This window comes from Cololabis saira, chromosome 9, assembly GCF_033807715.1.
Source record: "Cololabis saira isolate AMF1-May2022 chromosome 9, fColSai1.1, whole genome shotgun sequence".
In the NCBI taxonomy this organism is placed as follows: Eukaryota; Metazoa; Chordata; class Actinopteri; order Beloniformes; family Belonidae; genus Cololabis; species Cololabis saira.
Genome location: NC_084595.1, coordinates 28,098,334 through 28,123,919, shown reverse-complemented (window position 1 = coordinate 28,123,919; position 25,586 = coordinate 28,098,334). Strand labels below are relative to the sequence as shown.

Here is a 25,586-nt window from a genome sequence, read left to right as displayed (position 1 = left end):
AACCTTTTTTTTTTTGTATGTTTGTTTACTCTTTGTCATGCATTCCTTTTTTTTTTCTAACAGTCATCCTCTTCTTTCAACAGTGAGAAGTGAAGCTTTACATCCTTCATGTCCTCCCACCACGCATGAGACAATCACCGCACTCCTCTGGACGTGCCAGTCTGGTGTTTGACGTCACTTTCAGTGCTGCTAGATACATGTTTCCACCTGTGTCAAATAAAACAAAACTTTGACCAAGTCGCCGGGGCAGGAAACACGTGACATATACCGCCCCGTGCTGAACTGAGTGTTGCTTTATTAAGAGCATGCATCAAAGCAGTGCCATTTAGGTTTTATTTATACATGTATACTGTTTTCATGGTGTACAAGTTTGAAGCATTTCCTATTCATATATCAACACAAAGAGTGTCGAGATACGCAATACATTTCTGTAAATGTTGTTTTCTGAAGCTCAGAAAGACACGAAAAATGTACAACTGCTTCAGCTGCTGATGAGAAATGTTTACAGAGGTCAGCGGTGTCATCATCTCTGTCCCTGACGGGGAGAGACGCAACTTTGTCAAACAAAAAGGACACGCCAGCTTGTAGCAAGAGCCAGCGCGGGTGGAGTAAGAGACCAACACGAACAGACCTGACTTTGAAGCTACCAAGGCCAAACGGACTGTGATGTGGCCAACGTTTTGTTTTAGACTCGGCGGCTATTTCCGCTGCCTGAAAGGATCCCGACGCTCCGGCTGTAAGGCCAAGCAAGAGGAGACTTTTACTGGATCTTGGATGAAGCACAGAGCAGACGGAGGATGCGCTTGCTCTCGATTAAATAAGAGAAAAAAGGCACTTTTGACATTGGTTATGATTACTGTAAAATATTTTTCGTGAAGACGTTGCTTAGATGGGTGGACTACCTGACAGAAGTACAGATTTGGCTGCGTGAACATGCACTTTTTATCTTCTCCCCTGTACAAATGCACACCTATTTGTCATTGATACATGTAGAGACAATGAAGGAAGACTGTAGAAGTTTTGATGTGAAACTACTAGTTTTGTGTGGTTTGCGTCATAACTGAAGACATTTTTACTCAGGATTTTCTTTCATTCTGATTGTGTCCTCTTCAAGACGTTATGAGACATGCATCCTACATTTAATGCTGTCCGATACCTCGAGATCAAGATCACATCCAACTATACATGTTCAACTCTACCATCACATATTTGTTGACATAATTTATTATGTAAATCTCAATATTTCACCATTTGCTGAAGAAAACCTTTAATCACTGAATGTAAAGACAATGCATATTTATACATATAGAACAGCCTCCTATAAATAAAGTCTTAAAGTTGATTGTCGGTCCTCGTTTCCCAACTTTACATAGACAAATGAGTAAAACAGTACACTTTTGCAGCCGTGTTGTGTAATAATTTTAATTTACAGAACATTATCAAATCGCATTACATTTAGTGCAAATAATAACACTTCTGATGTACAACTTAGAAATATACAAAATGTGTAATTACTGACAAAAACAATTAAAAACGCATATCTGCATTCTTCCGCTGACAGTACTCGTAATCTAGCTTGTTATCAGCACAACAGTGATCCAGAACCTTCCAAACCTCTGACCTCTTAGACTGGACATCTGATGGTGATTGTTTTTTTTTTGTTTTTTTCCCCCCACTCATGCAAATCTATTCTTCCAATCGCTGATGGTTAAAAAAAACAAAAAAAAACAAAACAAAACAGTCTAAGATGGTGTGAAATGTTGACCAACCCCTCCCACCCCCCAGCTTCACTTCAGTGTGGATAAATGCACATCTGGTGGCTGTAAAGTAGAGAAGTCCAGGACTTCTAAGGTTCATCCTGGTGTCTAAGGCATTCTGGGGGTAGTTTATCAGTCAAAGGGCAGGAGGCCACTGTTCTGTAGTGTGGCACGTGAAATGTAATGCATACGCGTCTGAGAACGTAGGGTGGAGATAAGCGTTCCCCGGTTCACGTCCTCCAGGGCCGATGCTCTGCAAGTCTTTCTATGCCATTTCAAATGAAGGGATCATTCTCTTGCAGACCTGGATGACACGCTGATACGTTCATCTGAATCAGGCCTGCTGTAGCAGGGATCCAACATTTTAAAGGTGCAGGGCAGGGGCCCTCGAAGACCTGGTGTAGATGACATTTCTCTCGACATGCAACGACTTCACCTCGTTCTGGACAAAGACAGAACTCATTTGCAAACATGGCACGCTAAACCAATAAAATTATTTTGGTGCCTCAGACAGAGCTGAAAATGCGCAAAAACTATGGTGAACCTAGTGTATTTAATCATCTCCCAATGAAATAGAGAAATCTTCAAATTAGATGCTATTGCTGGTCTTTTGGACATATCCGGCTGAAACTCTGGCAAATGTCTAAAGCTTAAAGACAGATACACAGTGACCACAACTTACCTCAGTTAACTATGTTATCTGTTAAAGTGTGTCCAAAATATGGCCCAACAAGAAATATTTAGCAAATTCTCATCTTCCGTTTCCTCAGCCCATTGTCGTTATCGAATTCAAGCGTTTAACAGTCAATTCACATTTCCCACACAGGTAAACTAACTGAAAACTTTCTGTTTTCTTTGTACAATACATTGTGTCCATGGTGCTCTCTGAAAGCTATTATATAACAATCTAGAAATATAAAGATTTCAAAGCTTTCGGCTCTGACCCCCCATCAAACTGTAAAAAGTTCTCACAAGAGAGACATGAGAAGGCAATGGAGAGGAGATGGTGCTGTTACAGGGAATATCTACGCTCCTCTCTCATGGTAGTTACTTTACCAGCAGCAAAACAAGTAGCTGTTAACACTAGTGATTAAAGAACAACCTCTCCCAAAGAAAGTAAAGAATTACGCAATCATAAGAAATGTACAAAACAATTTCCAAAAGAAAAAGGCGAATGATAGATTACATATCAGAAACTCCTTCAGAACTCTTGAATTTACATAAAATATACTTTCTTTCTTGATTACATGGTACCAGGCCATTAAATTGTTGCTGGGATGATAACTATTTCTGCATTAAAGCTGTAAGACAGTCTCATTTTCTAGCAGGCAGCTGGTCCTGATGGTATCAAATCCTGCTTGTAGATGTTTGAAGTGGATCATAAATGAGAGGTGGGAGGATCATTAGACCATCAAGAGGCTGTTCAATGGTGAGCAACACAGTCTCTCCAGGGTGAAAGCCTGAAACATGGAGGAAGGTAAATGTACCAAAAATGGAAAAAAAAAAACAAAAAAAAAAACAAAACTGAAAATAACGTTAACAGCACATTTAATGTTCTTTCTGAAACATCAGCAGCTCTACAAGTTGGAAACAATGTGTTTCGGTCCCTGGTTACCTCTGTGTTCAGAAGAGGATGGCCTTCCCAGCAGTTTTTTCCTGAACGTAGGAGGTGAAGCGTTTGAGGAACTTGGGATACTCTCTCTTGGCCACGGCTCTGAGGACTGAAGCTGGAGCCCAGCCTCCGGGGTTCACTACAGCCACACAGAAGATCATTATTACAAACGTTACTTCCTTCTGATTTATGACTAAAAGCTTTTAATCTTAAACCACAGAGCGTTATTCCACAGTTAACAGTGTGCGGGATCCTCAAGAGGCTGCTCTGTTGTTGAGATACTTTCTATTCTAGATGCACATTTCTCTTTCTGTCAGATCCGCAGTTAATTCTACAAAAATATCTGAGGTACAAATCCTGACATCATAACCAGATGAGCTGGAGAGGCACTTACCATTGGCAACATATGTGATCTTACAGAGGATATTGTCTCTGCTGATCTCTTTATCGCCCTCTGGTGGGCTAACCAGTGTTTGACAGATCATAGCAACGTTGATTTTGGCACGAACACACCGGTTTGTGGGCTAAAAAAATGAAACAGAAGGATAAATTAAAACACCACCCAAGCTTCCAAGGATCTCTGTAACTGAACAGACAGAGCTGTTAAGGTCAGCAGCTCTATAACTATTTCGTCTTAGATTTGTCCATAAAAATGTTTTCTAATCAATACATGTGTCGACAAACTGCAATGAATCAAATATATATGTACTTTATACATAAAAAAAAACATCAACATGAATGAATAAAGATTTGTGTAAAATAAAAATTGACCAAAGAACATAGTAACTAATTCTGTGGCTCATTATCTCACTCAGTATTGTAAAATGGGAAAAGATGAATAATAAATTACTTATTAAATATTAGTACTTTTATAATGATAAAAAATAGAGTTGTGTTAACAATCAACTTCCAACTTGTTAGATTTGTACTCAGTGATTATAGACACATACATGTGGAAGAAAATGTTAACAATTGTACTCATTTGCAGTAAAGCATAAACTTGGCCAATTTATGCTTTATTGTCAAAAACCCTTAAGATTTTGGTTTTCATTGGACTCCATTTCCTTAAATACAGAACAGTGTGATTGCAATACCTTACATATGTCCTTAGTTGAGACTTGTTGTCAAAAACTAACTGTAAGGTACGTGCATTGTTGAGATAGATTTTAGTATACATGAATGAGAATTCCTCATCAGCTCAATAATCTCTCTGGATTCTAGTCAGGCATATTTTAAACTGTAGGACACTGAGATTTAGCTGGTATGTGTGATACTGAGACAACGAGCCAAACAGACACAGAGACAGGGATTCAAGCTGACTGTGACATCCCTGTAGTCATCACACCCACATGCTGACATTGGTTTCTGTCCACACAAACACTACTCTAAAGGCTGCAGCTTCAAAATCACCCAAACGCACCGAACCCACACATCACAAAGAAAAAACACAAAAATAAATCTTGAATTGGTAAAGGACTCTATAAATCTAAACTTAATACAACCTGGTTTTAAACAATTACAACACTGGATAAAATGTCAACAGAACCAAGATTTGCAAATGTTTTAACTCCAAATCACTTAATCCCTTTTGCACAAAGCATTTTAATCAGTTTTTGGCAAAATATTCTAACATTACATATTAACCCACATAAAGTAGGAAATGTTGTATTGGTTCCATTTCCAATCAAATATTTAAACTCTTTGAAAATGGATTCTGCTTTTCATTTACAAGGAAAATATGTTCCTAAGCAGCTAAAATTGTTGACCGGTTCAAGGTTGCCAAAGGACAACATGTGCTTCTGCTGGTTAACCTTACAGGAGCGCTGTCGTGGTCCACAGAGAAGTTGCACACCAGCCACGTGTCAGGATCATTTTCATTTGTTGCTAGAATCTTCCTGATGGCCGACAGATAGAGTACGTCCCTCTGAGAAGCAGGCCACACTCTCTAAAATAACAAATCAATCAATGACAATTTAGCTGACAGTCAAATTGGCTGCAGAATACTTAGTGATCAAATGTGCAACATGTTTCAGCAAAATCTATACATGCAATGAACGACATCTACCTTGTGTGTCTGGTAAACAATGACGGCATTATCAGAGAGGGTTTCCACAAGGTTGAAATTTTCAATGGTGGCTGAGGAATTCGAGGTTGATTTCAGTTAAGTCATGACATTGCAAGAAAGCAGGTCAAACAGCAGTACTATGATAGTGTCTTAGGAAAAGGTGAACTTACTTTCCCAGTCCATCCGGACAGCTGTGTCCCAGAAATATTGACAGACCTCATGTCCCGTAACCCCTTTTACAGCATGAGTAGCTTTGAGAGGATCCAGTACAATACCGTTCTCCTCCACCTCTCTCCTATAAACCTGTTGCATAAAGAAAAAGGTAGAACAAATGAGCACTGTGGGCATACTAATGATACCAGTTAAAAAAAATATATATATATATTAAAGGTTATGCCAACTTTCACTTGATTACTCAATATTGTAGATGAGCTAGATTTGAAAAGATACGTTCCCTTTGACATGAATACGGTATATATTTGATTTGGTCCATCGCCTCTATGATATTAATTTGCCACACTTTTGATTAATCAATTATCATATAAGTATCACAGGATTCTTTTAAAAGGGATTTAAATATTCACAGCAAGGAAGCGAGGGAAATGATTCATAAGATGTCATCTTACCTTCATCTCTCCTTCTTCTATTACCAGCTGCCAGTTAGCATCTCCGCCCACGTCCTGAAGAGAATACGTCATATGATTCTGCACCATTTCTTCCACCTGAGAGAGAGAAATATCAATTAAATTCATGTTAGACAGTCTTTTAGTATAGATGAGGACATGACATGAACCGTGGCACACTTTAACATTATTTAGGAATCCTTAGCTTAAGCTTAATCATTTTTAGTCTAAAGTATTCATCATACCTGGCACCTGTGTTTACATTGTACTGCAGACGTTTTATAACTTCATGGAAGGCAAACAGACACAATTTCCGTCTTGGTCCTTGAGGAATTCTTTAAGCAAATACATGAGCTGCTGAGCAGTAGCCAAATAAAAATCAGATATCTGATCCTGCCTGAAGGTGATTTTTAACATACCAAAAATGCTTTACTCATACAGCTCAAATCCAGTCTGGATAAATACGTGTTCATTGTTGTGAAAGAAGAACCGTGACATGAAGAAAGAAAGGAAATTAAGATGTTTCATAAAATTTTAGACATGCAGCATGACAACATTTCCTAAAGCCATGCAAAAAAGAAAGTACATCCACTTTCGTTCCACAGGTTTTACCCATCAGGTCTAGATCTCTCCAGGTCTTAAGCAAATTCAACCTCAGATGAGCAAGAGCACAGTCAACATCATACTGTGAGATTATTTAACAAAAACTAATGCAATGCAAAATGCAAAAGTGGTTCAAGTTAAGAACACATTGATAAGCAGTTGCAACATGTGTGCTTTTAACTTACAAGTGTGCTCCAAGACACACAAACTGTACAATTATCATTTTATATTGAAAAACAAATGGAAATGTAGTAATTTGCTATAAAAGGTGAAGACATAACTTTTTAAAATGTTTTTTTATTTCATGGTTCTATTTTTTTTTTGTGTAGACAGCTTTAGGTTTTCTAGAAAAGGTTCAGGTTTCAAAGAGCTTTCCTAAAAAGACCTTAGATTCGGAACGGCAGAGAGGGAAAGGTGCAACCAGGGGCTGCTAATCTGGAGCATTCAGGGGCGTTTAACACTCAATGGAGAGGACAAGACATCAGCAATTAATTATCTAGAAAAAGGGTTGTAAGACAATTTTTCAGAACAGACACTGCAACTACCACTAACTTCTTCTAGGTCTAAACACAGCCTATGGGCATGAAACCCCTATACCATGTGAGAAACAGAGGTAGATAGATGGGTGACCATTTGAGAGTGGTTGTTCTGCAGCCACCAGGACCTGGAAACCTTGTAGTAATTGAGTCAACCCTGCACTCCTGTTTATTCCAGTTTTATCAAATCATAAGAGGCCATCTGTGAAACAGGCAAGATTTAAATTTGGTCATGCGTCAGGACAATGATCCTAAGCACATCAACAAATCTGGATCAAAATGACTGGAGAAAAAAAAAAGAAAAAAGAATCAAAGTGCTCCAATGACCCTGTCAAAACCTTGACCTCAATCCAACTGAACTGAACTTCGGGCTGTGAATAAACAAACACCCACAAATCACAATGTACTCAAGTCACACTGTAAAGAAGAGTGTGCCAACATTCCTCCACTAGAATATCAGAGACAAATAACGTCACACGGACATCAATAACTTAACGTTATTGCTGCTAAATGTCTACAAGATGAGGAATCACAGGATGAATTTAGATTTCATACGCTGCGTCTGTATTTTTGCTTAATTTATGTCAAATTAATAAGGACACTGTAATATGTCATGCGTCTTTCATCTGAGGTTGTTTTTAATCCATATTTTAAAATTGTAAATAACCAGATTTGTTTTTGGTCCTGATTGATCAAACCTTTGAATTATAGGGTGCATTGAGAAATAACAAATTGAAATATTTTTGAACATCTGGAAATAGCCCAATACATTTTTTTGTTTGTGTGTAACAAAGTAAAATTAGATGCATTTCTTTTTTATACATGACTGTAGGTATAATGACAGCACTTGACGAGAAAAACCTGTTCACTTCAGGAATTTAAAAGGCACTTTTATTCACATGCAAAATACTCTGGCCCTTGGTACAAATGTTTACTGCAAAACATTTCTATGGTCACTGAAAAGTTTGTGAAACCCTTGGTGAGTAGCTAGGGTTAGGACAATGTATTGCCATCTCTAACTAGAACGACAAGCACGTGCATCATCCTAAAAGTGTTCTTGACCAAGTACAGTACCTGAGAGCTGAATCTGTGAATGTCATCTGAAGCGCTGACTAGCTCAACGGAAGACAGGGAAGAAGAATAGCTACGGGGATGTCCAGCAGAGAGCTGGTTGAAAGAGAACATAATAAAGAACAAAAGAGAAAGAAGCACCACCGCAGCAGATCAGAAAACACAATCCCAAAAGGAGCATGTGAAGATGCAATGTAACCACTCAAAATAAAAATCCTGCACTGAGTGAAGGCTGATTTCCTTCATGAACAGATCAAAGTGAGGCATGGCTACATGTGAAACTAAGAAGTTGCAGAATGTATAGACCGGTCACGCTGGTGACGAGGAAGACTTAACCCAAATATGTCAAAAGAAGGCGCAGCAACCTGTGGTAACTTGTGGTAATGACTTAGAACAAAGCAGGATGGAAGCTAAGAGTGTAGTTAAAAGATTAAAGCAAATGTGCTGCTTACCTTGTTGGCAAATCGATGTGTACCAATGGTGGAAAAAGCATCAGTAGGAGAAACTGGAACTAGGCGTGGTATCCTGACCTTCTCCGACTGGCTCTGAGGGATGCAGCATAAGTTTAGAAAAGAGAGGAAATTCGAGTTTGAAATATCATGTGTATGTTTTTTTTACACAGTAAAAAAAAAAAAAAAAAAAAAAAAAAAAAAGCACACAAAGACATCAGAAACACACAAGCTTCTTTTCTTTGCTTTGCCTTGTTTTTGGATTAGGGTAAACAGAATCAGCAGATGAAGCAACCAAGAGACTCCAACATGTAACTCTTTCATACAATGCAACTCGGGTTCAAGAGAGCTTTATAATGTAAAACACCAAGTCTAGATCTTAATGTCACCTGCTCTTCAATCTTGTCTTGTCGGTCCAGTGCAGCTTCTACAGCGTCAAAGAATTCATCTTCATTGATTAAACTATTGGGCCCCTCCTGTGAAGAGGCAAAAAGTGTCGTCAGAACCGTTGGCATCCAATGACAACAGCCTTGACCAACGTCCAGCTTGACAAAAAGAGTTGGTACAAAGTCGAAAAGCCTTATGCTGTCATTTATATGGCAATTTCATATATATTTAATTCATCATTTCATCGTGCCTCGTAGTCTGGGCCTCCATAGTGTGACTTCTTCTTCAGTTCATTAAGAGCAGACTTGTAGGCATCCTCGACCCGCCTCCTCTTCTCCAGCTCCTGCACGTAAACACAAGGAATAATGTAGTGTGGTTAGTGTAGCTCTCTCACATTGTGGCTCATTGTCATGAAACCACCTCAGTTCCTCAGATTAAAGATAAAAACACAAAAGGTGATGAAAACCAGGATGACACGTCTCATACGTCTGCAAACCACTATCATTTAGCCGTTTTCACATTCAAACAGGTTTTAAAATAGAACTGACAGCAAACTACTGGTATACACTCAAATAAGGGCTTAGTTTCCCCACTAATGCCAGGACCGTTTTTCTCATCTATTGCTAATAAAGAAAGTGCAGGAAGTGTTTGATGTAAAATATGTCAAATCCAATGCCATAAAAAAGCTCTGACGGAGCAGAAAACAAAACGCACAGATGATTCTTTCATTTGCTTAAAACGTGTATTTCACTGTTAACAGTATGAATCCAAAATGCTTCTCTTTTCCGTTTCTTGCATTAAGTTCAGTTTCGGACGGAAAGGAAAAAGATGTCCTATTCCTCCCATTAACTAAAACAAGCTGCTCCAGAATAATTAGTGTAATTAGCATCATAAATCATTATATGGTATCTAATATATAGCTTTTACCTTTTAACTGTACCTATACAAGTGAAAGACAGGAGCATCTCCCAAGGTCTCAGCCCAAAAACAGAATAAATCTGGATAAAACTTAACAAGCAGGGCATGTTTGATTCTGTTGAATCATGGTCTGAAGGGAACCAAAAGCCTGCATTTAAAATTTTAGATCTTAATGTATAACAATGGAGCATTGCTTTTAGAAGGAAAATATTTTGAACACAGAAAAATTATATTGCAAAGGCAGAAAAGCAGAATAAAATTCCTTCCAGAGGAATTGTGATTTTGAATAATATCAGTGTCCCCAAAAAACACCTTTGAGGTACAAAGATGTGGGTGATCCAGCATGCAAACAAATGTTTTAAAAATTAATTTTCTGAAAATTAACTACAGAAGAGTTTCATATTTCTCTCTCTGTAATGCATACTACAATTCAACAATTAAAAATGGAATATGGAGAAAAAACAGCGAGTGAAGAACTCAATGAAGAGCAAGAGTGTGAGCAGCTGAACATTAGTGATCCTTCAGATGGCACTTCTGAACTATCATGCATTAATTGTTGATAGGACCACATGGCCAAGTGACTCATTTGGAAAACCTTTGTCAAACACCAACTTTCAGATGCGTCATTGAAACTCGAGCCCAGAGGAATCTTTGATGGACTTTGACTAAGTGGATATACGCATCATGCATCAGCAACGCATAGTAAAACACAGCAGGGAAAATCATTGGCATGTCACTCCCCTCCCTCATGGACATCTACAACACCCGCCTCATCCGCAAAGGATCCAGAAGTGTGTGCGACCCCACCCACCCATCACATGGACTCTCCACCCTTCTGGGAGACGGTACCGGAGCCTCCGAGGCAGCATCACCAGACTGATGAACAGCTTCCTCCCCCAAACCTTCAGGAAGCTGAATTCACTCCCCTGGCCCCTCCAGCTCTGGATGGCTCTGAACATTGAACCTCCCCACCCCTCCTGGAGCAGTGCCCTTCTCTCTAACTCTAGTACTCTCTGTTTTACCGGTAACAGATGACGCGTCTCCTTGGGCAGCATGTCAGCTGAATGAATGATTGTCCATAAACATCCTCTGTGAGGCTCAAAAAGGGTATTTGTACATACGAGCTCCTTTATATACACAGCGAACTACATGCACTTAAAAAGGCTATAACTTGCATGAAACCAGTAAAGTTGTAAGACCAAAACTGCAACAATGCGAGGCCAAAGTTAAGACGATCAAAAAACTGTGTGCTCACCGGCAACCAGCACACCTGCCCGTGATTAGCCTCACCTCTTTGAAAACTATTCCCCCAAACTCATATACCACCTACTGTGCAGAAATGGCACTACAACAATTCACATACCCACACAAGTTATTACATGGGGAGCACAACACAATACAAAATTGGCTCTAACACACTCTGTCTTCTCTCTCCGAACTGGAAACCAATAAGCACCAGACATTTTTACAAGAATGCCACTTTATAAAGACTGTTCCTCATCACAAACACACAAAAAAGACTCTCAAAATACAACAACAAATATTTATTATTTCATTTGGTAAGTCAGTGTTATTATATTTATTTTTTTGTAAATTTGAAAATCTGTACTTGTATTTTTATCCTTTATATTCTTTTAAAATCTTTCTACAGTTGGTTTACACCGTGGTTCAGAGAGAGAGAGAGAGAGAGAGAGAGAGAGAGAGAACATTTTTTCGATTTTTCTGTATGTCCAGAGCATGTTGAAAAATTAACAATAAAGAACTGACTGACTTCGACTTTGATCACGGTTAGGCGGCCCGAGTTCTTACCCTCTTTTGGGAGGAAAGAAACTCCTGTATTTCAGACCCCCATTGATTTTAGAACATTCCAACTGTTAACAATTCCAAAGCCGGTGTCTGTGATGGTGTGGGATGTATTACTTGCCTTGGCAAAAGTAATTTTCACTACTGTGATGGCAGCATTAATGCAGAAAATGTCAATATGATTTTAGAACAATACACACTTAATTCAAGATGACGTCTTTGCCAGGTACATGCTTGCGTTTTTTTTTTGTTAAGGACAACACAAAACTATTCCCTAGAAAGAAGAATTAAGATTAGCCGCAGCATGACGGAATATGTGTGTGAATGAGAGGAACCCAAGTGGAAAGGTGAGGCTGCAAGGAGCAGAGATGAGAATGGTGGAGTCCAGAACAATGAAAAAAGCTGAAAAGAGGTGAGGAAGCATGTGAAAGCAGATTGGAACAGTTGGAGAAATGTTTCAGGGGTGTTATTTGATGACAGTATCAGTAAGAATGAAAGATGGTATGGTTTAGAATCTGGGGCACTGAAGAAGAGTTGGAAGCAGCAGAGGTTACAATGTTGAGGTTCTGTTTGGGAGTGAAGAGGATGGATAGGATCAGGACTGAGTAAATCAGAGGGATGGCACATGTGAGATGTTTGGCAGAGAAAATCAGAGGGTGAGCCAGACTGAGATGGTTTGGACATGTACAGAGGAGGATAATAAACATATCTGAAGCAGGATTATGAGGTTAGAACTGCCAGCATGGATGAGATTTATGGATGTTGTGAAAGAGGACATGGAGTCAGGTGTTGTGAGAGAAGAGGATGCAGAGAATGTGGTTAAATGGAGATGGATGATACACTGTGGTGACCCCTGAAGGGAACAGCCGCAAGGAATAGAAGAAAATAATATAAAACAATGTGCACAGATTTCAAAACATGGCTACGGAAGAAGAAATGAAAATGAAATGAAAAGTTCAATGATCCCTTACTGTTGAAGGCTTTCGGGCACATAAAGAGGATAAGTGGGACAAAATAAAATCTGAAATGCTTGATTGTTTCTTATAGTTGATTTCAGAATGTTTTCAAACATATTTTAGCTTTTCTGCACCATCCACCTGGAACTCATTACAAAGCACTCTAAAAATGAATTCACTAGTATCTTTTGGTCATTTTAAATCCCTGATCTTAAATCTTTTAAGCACTGTTTGTATCTGTTTTAATTGATTTTATTGTTACATTATTTATTAATTGTAACTTCATATTTGTTTAATTGACTGCTCTTTTGTTGTTCTGTTTTTGTCTTTGTTTTTTTTGTTTTTACTTTTGTATTGCTCGACGTCATTGTAAATGAGGGCTCGCCCTCAATGATTTTCAAGTTTAAATAAAGACACACATATATATATATATATATGTATAAAAGAAATGACAACAATACAAGGTGGTAAAAATGATATAGTTCAAACTTGTTCTATTGTGCTGGTTGGCCTGAAATAGAGAATACAGTATGTATTAACAAATTAAATTAAGTTGACTAGATAAGGATAATGAAATTTCTTGGGTTCATACTGTCTGGAGTTAAATAAAAGTCTTACTAAGACTCACCCCCAACCATTTTTTTCTTCTCTACTGTCCCAACTTTATCTAGCTTAGAGTCGTACAATAAATGTCATGTTGGCTTAGTTTTGTACTCCGCCCCAAGTTTATATTTGAGGGAGATTTTATCTACACTGAAAAAAGGAAGCAAGCAGACAAAACAACAGTAGCTGAAAACACATTGTATTTCCAATCAACAATGTTCACCAAACTAAACAGAGAGAACTTAAAAAGCGTATAAAATAAGGTGTAGACATACGGCACCTGAGGCAAAATAAACAGGATCTGATCCTGTTGTCAGCTGTGTTCAACAGCTACATACACAGAGAGAGACCTACTGTATAGAGGCGGCTGGAGGTCTGTAAAGGTATCCATTTTTGTGTCTGGTGCTTGAGCAGTTCAGTGCTCCGCTGTTTTGAAAGTTTCCACAAATTGTACCGTGAAGTCCGAGCAGTCATGTTCTGTTTGTACAAGTCTGAAGTGTTTCGTTCCTTTGAAGGTGTGCTCTATTTCTATTACTATTTCCCTGCCCCACGTTGGCAGCTAAAATTCACACTGAAATAATCAGATAAGGTTCAAACAGTTTCACTCAGCCAGTCCAACTGAAAACACTTCCCAGCTTTTGTGAGTTTTAGGGTTGGGTGACACGCCTTTACACAAGGGGAGGGAAAAAGAACCAAACTGGTTTGACAACATCAACATCAAGTCAGCACGAGGAGCTCTAAACAGCATAGCTTTAAAGACACAAGACACAAGACATGAATAACCTAAACAGATCAGACCCAAAAAGGGTTCAAGTTCATGATTAACATGTATGTGTATTGTAATGTTACTCAGTGTGCATTTTGATAGCTGGTTTACAGCTAATACTTGTAAACCTATTTTATCAATGGTTGTTTTCTGGATATGAGAACTGAAATTTAAGCACGCTAATAGATTTCCCCATTTTAAATGGTGTTAGGGGACGTGCCTTCTTTGATTAGATCAGAAAATCTAAAAATACTTTCACAACAGGGAGTCAAACAGGGAACACAATTTCAAAATGTCATCTTTCAAAATCATCTACCATTCACGAGCTTTAACATTTCCTTTGAAATATATTGAGACACCATAATAAAAAATAAAACTTTGCAAGATACGATCAAAGAGGTTTTAGACACATAAAAGGGAAAGTGCATATTAATGAAGAGTACAAAGAAAGCTATATTTTGTGGGGTTTTGGGAATATTTCAAAAGAAGCATGTGTATTATCTGCAGCAGGCAGCAATTAGGACACATGCTCAGAATATGAGTTGTGTAGTTGCCATAGCAAACCACTCCTTAGCCATCTCTTACATTGAAAATATTTGGAAAAATTGCTTGTCATGTGTGTTTGTAATCAGACTTTTAGATTTGTTTTGCTATTTCATGGATTGTGCTAGCAGTAGAATACATGGCACAGATGCATAGAAGGTTGAGAATTGGAGGAGTATTTGCTCAGTGAATCATGTCACATAGCTTTGTACTTCATCCTGAAATCATAATGAAAATGATCCTTCTTGAACCGTGGGTTTTACAGTCAGATATGTTGAAAAGTTAATTGGAGATCTAGGTTTAACATGTAGAAATTTCACAGCAGGCAGTATTTGAATCGAATAATGAGGCAGAGGATTTTCTAATAGTGCAACCAATCTAGCCACTAGAGTACGAAGAGATTAGCGTATTTCACCATTCAAACCAATTCAAACCTCAAAGATTAAATTGCGGTTTTAGCAAATGCTATATTGTGGATTTTTACACCACAGTTAATGTTGCAATGTAGAGATTAAGAATTATATGCTGCAAAAATGAAGGAACAAAACAACACAAATAGCATCTGCTTGACTTTTATGACTGTTTTAAGTTGTTTTAGATGAAGAACATTTCCTGAGTAGCAGTTCATCATAAATCTGCTCTGATTCATCAAAATAAGGTTACACGGTCCCCTTAATTACTACAGGTAAAACCCTAACTACACATCAGTAATTCACACAACTGTCTTCAAAATATCCTTTAACTATAACCATAACAACTGTGTCTCATCTGTTCCTTCATACAGCCAATTAACTATTGCAGCTACCAAGTAACCAAATTCAGAACCTTATTTGAATTTTAAAGCCTTTCCTCAAACACCACTGAACACTTTAAACAAAAAAAAAAAAATGGTGCAATATTCATTTATAAAGTTTAGACACAGATATTCTTTTTGCAGCATGTGTGTATTCTGTTGCTATTACCCTGTCCACTCTCTTCTGCCAGCTCTCTTCCCGTTTAACCATCAACTCGATGCAGTGGGACAAAGTTGAGAGGATTCCTGCTGTGGTGGCCTTGAAGGTGATGGCTTCACCCTTAAAGTCTATTCCATTCATACCTTTGGGACTACCAGGAGCATACACTGGCACAGACAGGAACAAAGACATACTGAAATGTAATAGCAGCCACATGACTTGATTAAAAACATACATTTTATGAACTTCCTGTTTAAAATTAATAAATTCTTGGCAGACGAACCAAAAATGATTTCGATTTCCCACAGACACGAACAACTTAAAGAATGGGTAAGGTAGACTTACATTTCTCTTTGCTGCCATTGTTGTTTTGATTGTGTTCACTATCTGGTCTTGTAGTGGTGGGAAATTCATCTTCATCCTCCTCTACTACTGGTAAGAAAACAGCAGTAAATCTGAGCACAGCCTAACATGTCTCTTCCCTACGCAGCATACAGTTGAATATTTCCAAAGCCTAAGGCCACGTTTACACATAGCCGGGTATTTACAAAAATGGATATATCCCCCTCTACGTTATGAAAAAAAACATCATTTACACGAACCCGCATAAATACGGTGTTAAGGTGCTATGAGCAGCCAAACCTGCAGGGGGCAGTGTAACGAGAAGCATAAAGTCATGCTAGCCAATCAGAATCCTGGAAAAAAATGTCAACAAATGACACGAGTAACTTCCAATTACTTCCAAGATGGAACGAGTCTTTCGTTTGGAGTGACAGAGAAGTGGAGTTACTTTTAAGTGCGACTTTAGAATATAAAACAGGTCAAATATAAGAAAATATTGACGGTGGCCAAACAAATTGTAAACACAGGTCGCACACATGACGCTGCACTGCAAAAACTCAAAATCTTACCAGGAATATTTGTCTTATTTCTCGTTAAAATGTCTCATTTTTAGTCAAAAAATCTCATTACACTTAAACAAGAGTCATCACCAGATAAATAACTTGTTATTTGACAGTTTCAAGTAAATTTTCACTTTTTTCCAGTGATGAGTCTTGTTTTAAGTGTAATGAGATTTTTTTTGACTAAAAATGAAACATTTTAACAAGAAAAGAGACAAATATTCTTGTTAAGATTTTGAGTTTTTGCAGTGTGGTGATGTTTCTGTGGTATAATGTGACGTTCTGAAGCCTAAATGTCCTTTTCCCTCCGTTTACAAGCAAACGTGAAGATGGAGTTTTTGCAAATCTCCACTTTGGCCGGAGTTTTCAGAAATGATCGTTTTTGGCGACTTTGAGCTTCGTTTTCGTGTACACGAACGGCCAAAACGCATGAAAACGCCACCGTTTTTGCTACGTGTAAACGGGGCCTAAGATTTTACACTTCAGGAGTTACTGTGAGCAATTCCTTCATAAATACACAACCGTAGATAAAATAATATTCAAACATTTTTGTCCATAAAAGATTGGATCTTGAATGTCATTGTTTAAAAACTAATTAACAGTAAAACAATATATAAAGTATCGTTCACAGATTACCTTTGTCTCTCTGAAATTCATCTTTGGAAACGTCATCAGCACAAGAGTCAAAATATTTCTGAAGGGTGTCCACTTGTCTGCACAGAATGTCCCGGAAGGTTTCCATTTCTGCCAGCTTCTCACGCAACCTGTGCCCCTTCTGAGGAGAGAAAGACGGAGGTAAAAAAAACATGCAAACAACAGACAGATACCACAAAAAATGTTTTTCTTTAGACATTTATTTTTTTGTTTAGACATTTAACTTGTGATTGGAATTTAATTAAAAACAAAACAAAACTCAATATATCTTGGCTAGGGCTGGGCGATATGAAATCGATATAACGATATTGGACCCCTTGAATGGTGGTGGTTATTCGGTTACTGTGTGTGTGTGTGTTTTAGAGTTATGCGTGTTGTAACTCTGCTACGCATTCACAGAACGCTTGAAGCTGAAACTCAGACCTTAGCCGGTAAACACAAAAATTATATTTTCTGATGGGTCGGTAATTCCAGAGCTCAGCGCACAGTAGTGCACCTTTGACTCATTTGTAAGGTGGGCTGTTGGAATTACTGTGTGGTAAAGTTCATTTCTCAGCATGAGAAATGCCATGTGTGGCGTGAGAGCATGTGAACTTTTGAAATGCACGAGTCTCATGCTGAATGCTGTATGTTAAATATACGGCCATGTACTTTTAATCAGTCCCAGTGACCTGTTAACATATTTACGGACATATTTAAAGTCAGGGTGTCTTATGTTTTTATACTGGCACTATTCGTTTGATTTGACACCAATGACAACTCTGATGGGGGGTGAATTTTTTCGTACCATGCCAGGAGTATTTATATAAAAAGTGTAAGATTTTTGTCTAATATGACTGAATGACAATCGGTTCAGCCAACGACTAGCCACTATCACTTCTTCATCCGTAATTGTCATGCACCACACTTAGAAAAACCACCAGGCATTTCTACTAACCAGCTTGAATCATTTTTGAATTTGCCTTTGAGTCAACATGTTAAATGGTTTATTCTGCTGTAAACATCTGCTGGCAGCTCTACAGATATTTCAGCAGGAATCTGCTGAACGAGCTGGTAGCTAAAGCTAACTTTGATTGACATGTGGTGGGCGTGTTCCCATTGACTTCCCGAACAAGATGGGTTTCACACCACTCTTCAGAAACCAATGGGTCATGCAATTTCATTCTTTGTCCATTGTTTTTTGCAGTCTATGGGGTCCCCAAGGAATCATGGCGAAAAAAAAATGCATGCAGTCACGGGCAAATGACTTTCATCAGCAGTCGTGCTTCATCTACAAAACAGTATAATTTAAAAATGAAGTCCAACTTTTGAGTATAGTTTGCTTAGAGTGGTACAAACAAACAGTATAATAAAAAAAAGGGGGTAACTCTTGGTCAAAGGGTGATGTTGTGTCACTATGGGTGTTAGGTCTTTTCTTCAGAGTGGCTGCCATGGAAACATGACACTGCCAACATTGATATTGACCAGTGGCCGCACTGACTGTTGTCATGTGGCGCGACATTTGGGCTCAAGTGAAAACAAAACTTGGAAACACAAACCAAACTAACAGAAAACGGATACAACGTAATGTGGTGTGCACCGAGGTCGCACACCAACATGCAAACATATCAAAACAGGCTCAGTGCCTTTTAATTGTGTTTTACCTTGAAGGAGGATGTAGATGTGGAAGACAAGGCACTAGCTGCTGACGTGAGAGACAACATGGAACCATGACGCCTCAGACTTGTTTCTGAACCGTATCCAGATTCAGCCTTCAGTCCAGTGGAGAGGAGACATATGAATCAACAAACAGGAGAAGCAGACAGATAACACAAGATCAGTTCAGTCCAAACGCAAGATGAGTCATCAGTGATTAATGTTTATCAGGACCTACTGTACAAGTAATCAGGGAGAAAGAAAACATAAAACAATTCAGCGACCAGGTAGTCTTTACTGCAGCCTTCTGAAGTAAAACAGTGAATAGAACGTACAATTCAACTAAATCTTAATAATAATAATAATAATAATAATAATAATAATAATAATAATAAGTGAAAGGATCAGTACAACTATTTTTTAAGACATATGAAATATGAAACATCAAGAGGGAAATATTCAAATGATCAAATGTGGCTGTGATTTGTCATTAGATTGGAGGGCCAGAATTAGGTTATCATGATACCAACAGAGGGCACAGGTACAGTAGATAAAAGAAGTTTGTCCACTCCATGAAACACATGAGGTCACATGTTTCTTAAAAAACCAAAACACCCTTACCATACAGTTCCAAATTTCTTATGAGAATAATTTAGATGAGTCTTCATCAGGTACGTTGTTATTCAATAAAGAAAAAAATCCACTTTCTCCAGGAGAAGAAGCCCTTACAATATATGGGGCTCAGATACTGCAAAAAGAAAGGGCATCTAGTGTTTGTGAGCCCAAACACCTCACACCAACTTTCAACTGTAGTAGCTATAAGACCTGGGCACATTGCACCCATTGAGTTGTCTGTGAACTCCTCAGTGTACCAACATGTGACAGAGTTGATGGAGAGCCCATCTGTATTACAACTTTATCATTACCTCCTGATACAGTACGTAGAACATCTCTCTTCAACACAGAAGAGAGATCATAAAAATCCGATAGCAAAAGGCATAATATAAGCACAGTTGACTGGAGATTACACAAATTCACAGTAAAGGACAACTCTCAATTTAAAGCAGCACAACGTAACTTTCAGCTTTTCTGAGTTTGGCGGCATCTTTTGGACAAAAGCGGTAGTGCTTTACCAGAAAGAACACTACGTTTCCCATGAGCACCAGCGCGTACTGCCGGAAAACTCCTGTCCCGTCGCGTGCATTTGTTTTGAGAGAAGACGGGACGCTTTTCTGTTTTACAAAGTGAACAGACGGAACGCAAAAAAAAAGATGTTAAACTGCTGGAAAGGAACTGGAATTTACCGGGATACCTTAAACAAGGAAGCCAGGGAGCGGTATATGGAGAAAATAATGATTATTAACGGTCTGGATCCATATGAAATCCCTATTAAAGAATGGAGCTCCTCGTCGGAGCGCCACTCTTTAGAAGGATTTACTGCCGCAGTTCTGCACAACCCACGTCTTCGGCTACCTTGTTTAGGAGTGTTTGGCAGCTGCTTTGGTAAATGTTTGACTCGCTATGTGTTTCAATAAATTAGTATAGTATAACATACAGTACATGTTTTGTATTACTCTTACTTCTCTTTTCTTTTTGACTGCTTTGAAGAGGCTCCAAGGCGTGAGCAATATTTTTTTTTCCTCGTGAGATTATTTTTTTCCTCTGCAGCTACAAATCAAATAGTTAATATTTTTTCCTCAACAAAATTAATCGCACCGCAGAGAGCTGGCCAGCAACTGCGTTTAGCTGGAGAAGTGGGGAATAAAACCCGTTTGAATGATCCGACCCCGGTCTGTGAGTGTTTGTTTGTGGTTTAATAAACCCGTGTTTTGATCCGACGCCAGTCTGTTTGTTTGCGTTTGTTTGTTTACTGAGGAACGTTATGTTTGGTCGGACTCGTTACAGCCGCGATCCAACCGAGCCGACGAATCTTTTACTCTTTTAATTTGTTATCTCAGATAATTGGCCGGCCTCCGTGGTTCTGCCTCCGAGCAGGAAAGCGGTGAAAAGTTAAACCATTAGCGATCTTTTCCCCACGTCTGTTGTGTGTGGAGCTGCTGCAGCCACAAGGCAGCAACGGGTTACCAGCTTCTGCGGAGCTGCGCTCCACGCCCCGCCCATTTTCGTCTCGACTACGAATCGGGAAGGAGGGGGAAATGACGTATGCCGTAAAGCAGTCAAAGTCGTAACGATTTGTAGTTTTTTAGTGTGGCAGGGTTCCTACCATGCTCCTCAAAGTTACATAGTGCCAGTGAAGGCGATACAGATCCCCCCAGACCATGACAGAGGTGTCATTAAACCTGTTGGAAGTTGATGTACCATCACAATGACTCTGGAAATATGATATTAAGGTGGAAAAGTTACGTAGTGTCGCTTTAAATCATGTCAGGGGTATTCTTTACATTTGCAATTGTAATAGCCAATTTAGAGAAGTAGTAGGGTGCTTTTTCATTTTACATCAATATTCTAATTATTGATGTAAAAAAAAACAACTAAATGTTACCAGATTATTTCATATAACAAATGATTTATGTTATTACATTTTCACAGTATTATTCTCCAGTATTATTTCTGTTTTACTGACTATTTACTATCATTGATGTCTTTTGTTATGTTACAAGTTGTTTCAACTGGTGCTGCTTTTTCTGCTAGTGCTAAAACTTAAAGGAGCTGTATGTAAGAGCAATAATAAAACAAATCATAAAATGACCCCGATATGTCAACAGACATTTAAAAATCATGTTCATTTCAAATACTTATGTCACTGACAACAGCACTCAAGCCAGGATATTCCAGTTTAAAAAGAGGAGTTGCAGCCCTCAACTGATGTTTATGTTGTCATTTTTTGTTTTGGCCTGAAGCTCCACCCTCCACCTATCTCCCAATCACCAAGTCAGTATTGTTTCTGAAGCTCCACCCTCCACCTATCTCCCAATCACCAAGTCAGTATTGTTTCTGAAGCTCCACCCTCCACCTATCTCCCAATCACCAAGTCAGTATTGTTTCGGCATCCGGGTTGCCAGCTCGGCTCTAATTATCGCAGCCATGGCAGCCTACGTTCCTGCTGCATTCTGCAGCCTACCTGGCAACCTCTGGTCGGGGGGAGGAGGGGGAGGGTACACGCCGCTCAACAATATTTTGAAAGTGACTGCAGTACCAGTTTTGGCCATTTCTTACCACCGGCTCCTTTAAGGTGGTGACCACCACTGCTATTGTGGAAAATCTCATCTCAATTCTGGACCGCTGTTCAGTCTCCTACTGTACTGTAAAACACATCTATGACTAGGCATTGGGGAGTGGCAGTGGGGGTATTAAATCTTTGAAGTGGCCAACTTATTTCTGTGCAATTCCTTGCACCGCTAACGCAACAAAGTTTAAGAGTATTATTAGTCATTTTGTATATGCAAGCACTCCCAGCAACCACACCAAAGTAAAATATTTGTGTTTGTCCCACATGTAGCTGTTAACAATTATCCATGACAGAGAGGCACCAATAAATAAATAAAAATTATAGCTCGTTACTGAAGTCTAAGTATAATCCATACCCATCTTTAACCAGAGTGAACAACAGTACTTGAAAATCTTTTACTTTTACTATGAAAAAACTAGAAGCCTTGTTGCAAGTGTTATAACTTAAGTTATCAGCTTGGGTTCCACCATGTCTGAGTATAATTTTCCTCTTGATAATAAAAATAACAAGACTAAGATTTTCTATTGGCCAAAGGAGATGCAGAAAAATGTCTTAAGAACAGCGATGAAACTGAAGAACAGGTCAGGTGACAGTCTCAAGACGAAGCACTTACACATTCCTCTGCTGCAGACTCTCATATCACAACAGAGTGACAGAAAACTGCTGTTAAATACTGGTAAGCAGAGGGTGAGCTGAGTGGGAGAGTGTTCAAGACAAGACAAAAAGGTCTCAGTGTTTTCTGTCAGGGTTTTTTCTTGTTAAATTGATCCAGGGACTGTTGTTATATAAGGATATAAAGTTACATAAAGATCAGATTTATTTAATCACTAGATAATTTACTCAGAAATAAAGTATGTTGAGCAATTAAAATTGTGATTTACACGCTACCACAAAAAGGTATCTCACACACACACACACACACACACACACACACACACACACACACACACACACACACACACACACACACACACACACACACACACACACACACACACACACACACACACACACACACACACACACACACACACACACACACACACACACACACACACACACACACACACACACACACACACACACACACCTTGACATTTACTAGTGGTCTGACTGTCATTAATCTTTACCAATTACAGGCTGTGTTCACAACTTGTGAAGATAAAAGAATGTGTTATTGTCATAGGGTGGGATCTAAAACCTCAAAATACAACCTATTGGAGTATCAAACACCTGCCTGGATTTGGGTTTAAACTCTTAAAATTTCTGGGGTGAAAAAGCTAATAAACTGAAACAAAGAAAGAACAAAACAAAAAAATAGCATGGTATAATGCCAATGTGAATGCAATACAGGAAATTCCAGGAGAGTTAACTGGAAAATATTCTATGGGTTCATTAAAATGACGAGGACGACACAGAATTGAGCTGGAATGACTATTTGGCAAATGTTATGGTAGCCTTAAGAAAAATAAATGAAACTGTCAGTACTCAAGTATACAGAAACACTAATAATCCATGACAAGAACAAATAGATGCATATACCATGCATCCAATGCTGCTGTTGACCTTGAGTGGTACTACAAATCTTTTCAATACCGTAATACTAAAACTAGTATAAAGACAATCTTTAAACTGTATACACAACCCATTTGTAAATCAGGTGAAACTTTGTCACCATTTAGCTAACATATTTAAACGTTATGCTACACAGGTTTCTTCTTGAATTAAGGAATAAAGTGCAATAAATATTAAATGTTACTGGCTGGATGACAAAGAAGAGTTTAATGTTTTTGGAGAAAAAAAATGAGAGCGAGAGCGAAGAAAAAAACCCAAAACGCATCAGTTAGTGGATGAGTGAGGGTCATCCAAAACTAAAATAATTTTATATAAACTTAGCACTAAAACTAAGGACAATTGTGTTTGGTCAATTTTTTGTTGTAACGATGCTTCTTGCGAATTGGAAAGCCTGTTTATATCCCTTTCAAATGGTGCCACATTTGTTAGGAATATGCATTTGTGGGATGACAGCAGAGATGAGTATGTGGGTTGCGCCAATGAAAAATGTGTTATATCTTCTCTGCCAATGCCAAAATACATATTTTGCCATTTTGTTTGGTGTGTGTGATGGATGTGATGCTGCCCCACACCATCACATTGCTTCCACCAAACGATGTTACTAGTTGCAGCAATCAGCATTCTCTGCGTAGGCAGCATCTGGTATCATCGCTGAACATAACAATCCTCCACATGTTCAGGTTCCAGTGGACGTGTTTCAGACACCAGCGCAAAAGTAACATCAAAATAAGTTGTTTGGCATTGGCAGAGAAGATTTGGCAAATTTTACATGGGCACAAACCACATGCTCAGTTCTGCTGCTCATCCCACAAATACATGTTCCTTACTAATGTGGCACCATTAAAAGGGAAATAAACAGGCTTTCCAATGGTGTAAGATTTATTGGCAATAAGCATTGTTGCACAAAGAATGAATCTACACAAATTTCCTTACTTTTTTTGTGCCAAGTTTATATAAAATATCTAAAAATTTAATGCATGTGTAAAATTTTAAATATATATAAAATTCGAAATTTTATACTTTTAACTCAACTTGCACTGCAGCAAATAGATGACCAACGTGTAATTGTACCAAAGACTGCCATCTTAATCCACCTGGTACGCTGTATGACAAACATGCACACACAACACCCACATGTACAAAACAAGTTAATGGACATTTTATATTTTTATAATGACTGACACACATCAGTGTATAGAGAAAGAGGATAGCAGCCTCAAACAATATTTACAAATCTAAGCATATTGCTGTTGGAAAACAAACTCCCAGCAATCAAACGTGCATTAAAAGCTAAAGCTAAAAGAAATGATGAATAAAATGATTTAAAGTTCAATAGTAAAGCTAGTCGATATGCATGCAAATAAAACATCATTAAATAATTTATGCAATGCATGGACAGGGGAAAATGGGGCATGTGTAAAAATCCTCCATCTCAAAACACAGGCACAGTAATTTAATGTCAGTGCTCAGTGACAGTGAACAGGCAGCATGCCAACATGCTATAAGCCCACCATTCGGCCATTCCAACAGCCAAAGCAGAGCAGGGCACTGCTGCAGTCCTGGCGGCTTGCTGGCCCCAACATGGCCAGTCGCTCCCAACACTCTGATCTGACAATGCAGAATCTTTAATCCAGTTTCCCCGGACACACCTCAGAACAACAGAACAAAAGGGAAGAGGAGCAGGTGAAGAAGAGCAGCCGTAAAGGCTTATCTGAGCTCACCAAAGAAAAGAGATAATTGAATCAAAGGAAGAAAAGGAAAAGTAGTCAGTTCCTTCGGAGCAGTTAGAGGCGAGGCTGATATGAGATGCTCCCTGAAGCAGAAGAGACAGAGTGGCTCAGAGGAGGAGTCTTGTAATTCCTTAGCGAAGCGAAGCAGGGTCTGCTTACAATCAGGTTGCCTGCTCTCGCACACAGGCTCGAGGATACACACTCAAATACTGGCTTTGCTCTTGCTAAACACATACAGCAAGAAACCACACACCC

At 38.7% G+C, this 25,586-nt stretch overlaps 2 protein-coding genes across 5 annotated transcripts in view; one reads left to right on the top strand and one right to left on the bottom strand.

Moving 5' to 3' along the window:
- The window catches only part of pip5k1bb (phosphatidylinositol-4-phosphate 5-kinase, type I, beta b), a 59,555-nt gene extending 57,867 nt beyond the window's left edge, over positions 1-1,688 (top strand). The window contains exon 15 of the mRNA XM_061729049.1: positions 84-1,688. Coding sequence (XP_061585033.1) covers positions 84-86 — 3 coding nt within the window. The 3' untranslated portion in view covers positions 87-1,688. The remainder of the gene's footprint in view (positions 1-83) is intronic.
- Positions 1,407-25,586, bottom strand: part of LOC133450424 (ceramide transfer protein-like) — a 34,286-nt gene continuing 10,106 nt past the window's right edge. The window contains exons 4-18 of one of the 4 annotated variants that reach the window (XM_061729045.1): positions 18,845-18,952; positions 17,184-17,322; positions 15,991-16,077; positions 15,655-15,812; positions 9,354-9,446; positions 9,106-9,192; positions 8,720-8,812; positions 8,271-8,363; positions 6,061-6,156; positions 5,605-5,737; positions 5,435-5,505; positions 5,186-5,314; positions 3,764-3,893; positions 3,373-3,508; positions 1,407-3,217 (exon numbers count right to left, since the gene is read on the bottom strand). In XM_061729045.1, the coding sequence (XP_061585029.1) occupies positions 3,381-3,508; positions 3,764-3,893; positions 5,186-5,314; positions 5,435-5,505; positions 5,605-5,737; positions 6,061-6,156; positions 8,271-8,363; positions 8,720-8,812; positions 9,106-9,192; positions 9,354-9,446; positions 15,655-15,812; positions 15,991-16,077; positions 17,184-17,322; positions 18,845-18,952 (1,545 nt within the window). In that variant the 3' untranslated portion in view covers positions 1,407-3,217; positions 3,373-3,380. The remainder of the gene's footprint in view (positions 3,218-3,372; positions 3,509-3,763; positions 3,894-5,185; positions 5,315-5,434; positions 5,506-5,604; positions 5,738-6,060; positions 6,157-8,270; positions 8,364-8,719; positions 8,813-9,105; positions 9,193-9,353; positions 9,447-15,654; positions 15,813-15,990; positions 16,078-17,183; positions 17,323-18,844; positions 18,953-25,586) is intronic. The other 3 variants (XM_061729046.1, XM_061729047.1, XM_061729048.1) reach the window with 3 other exon arrangements.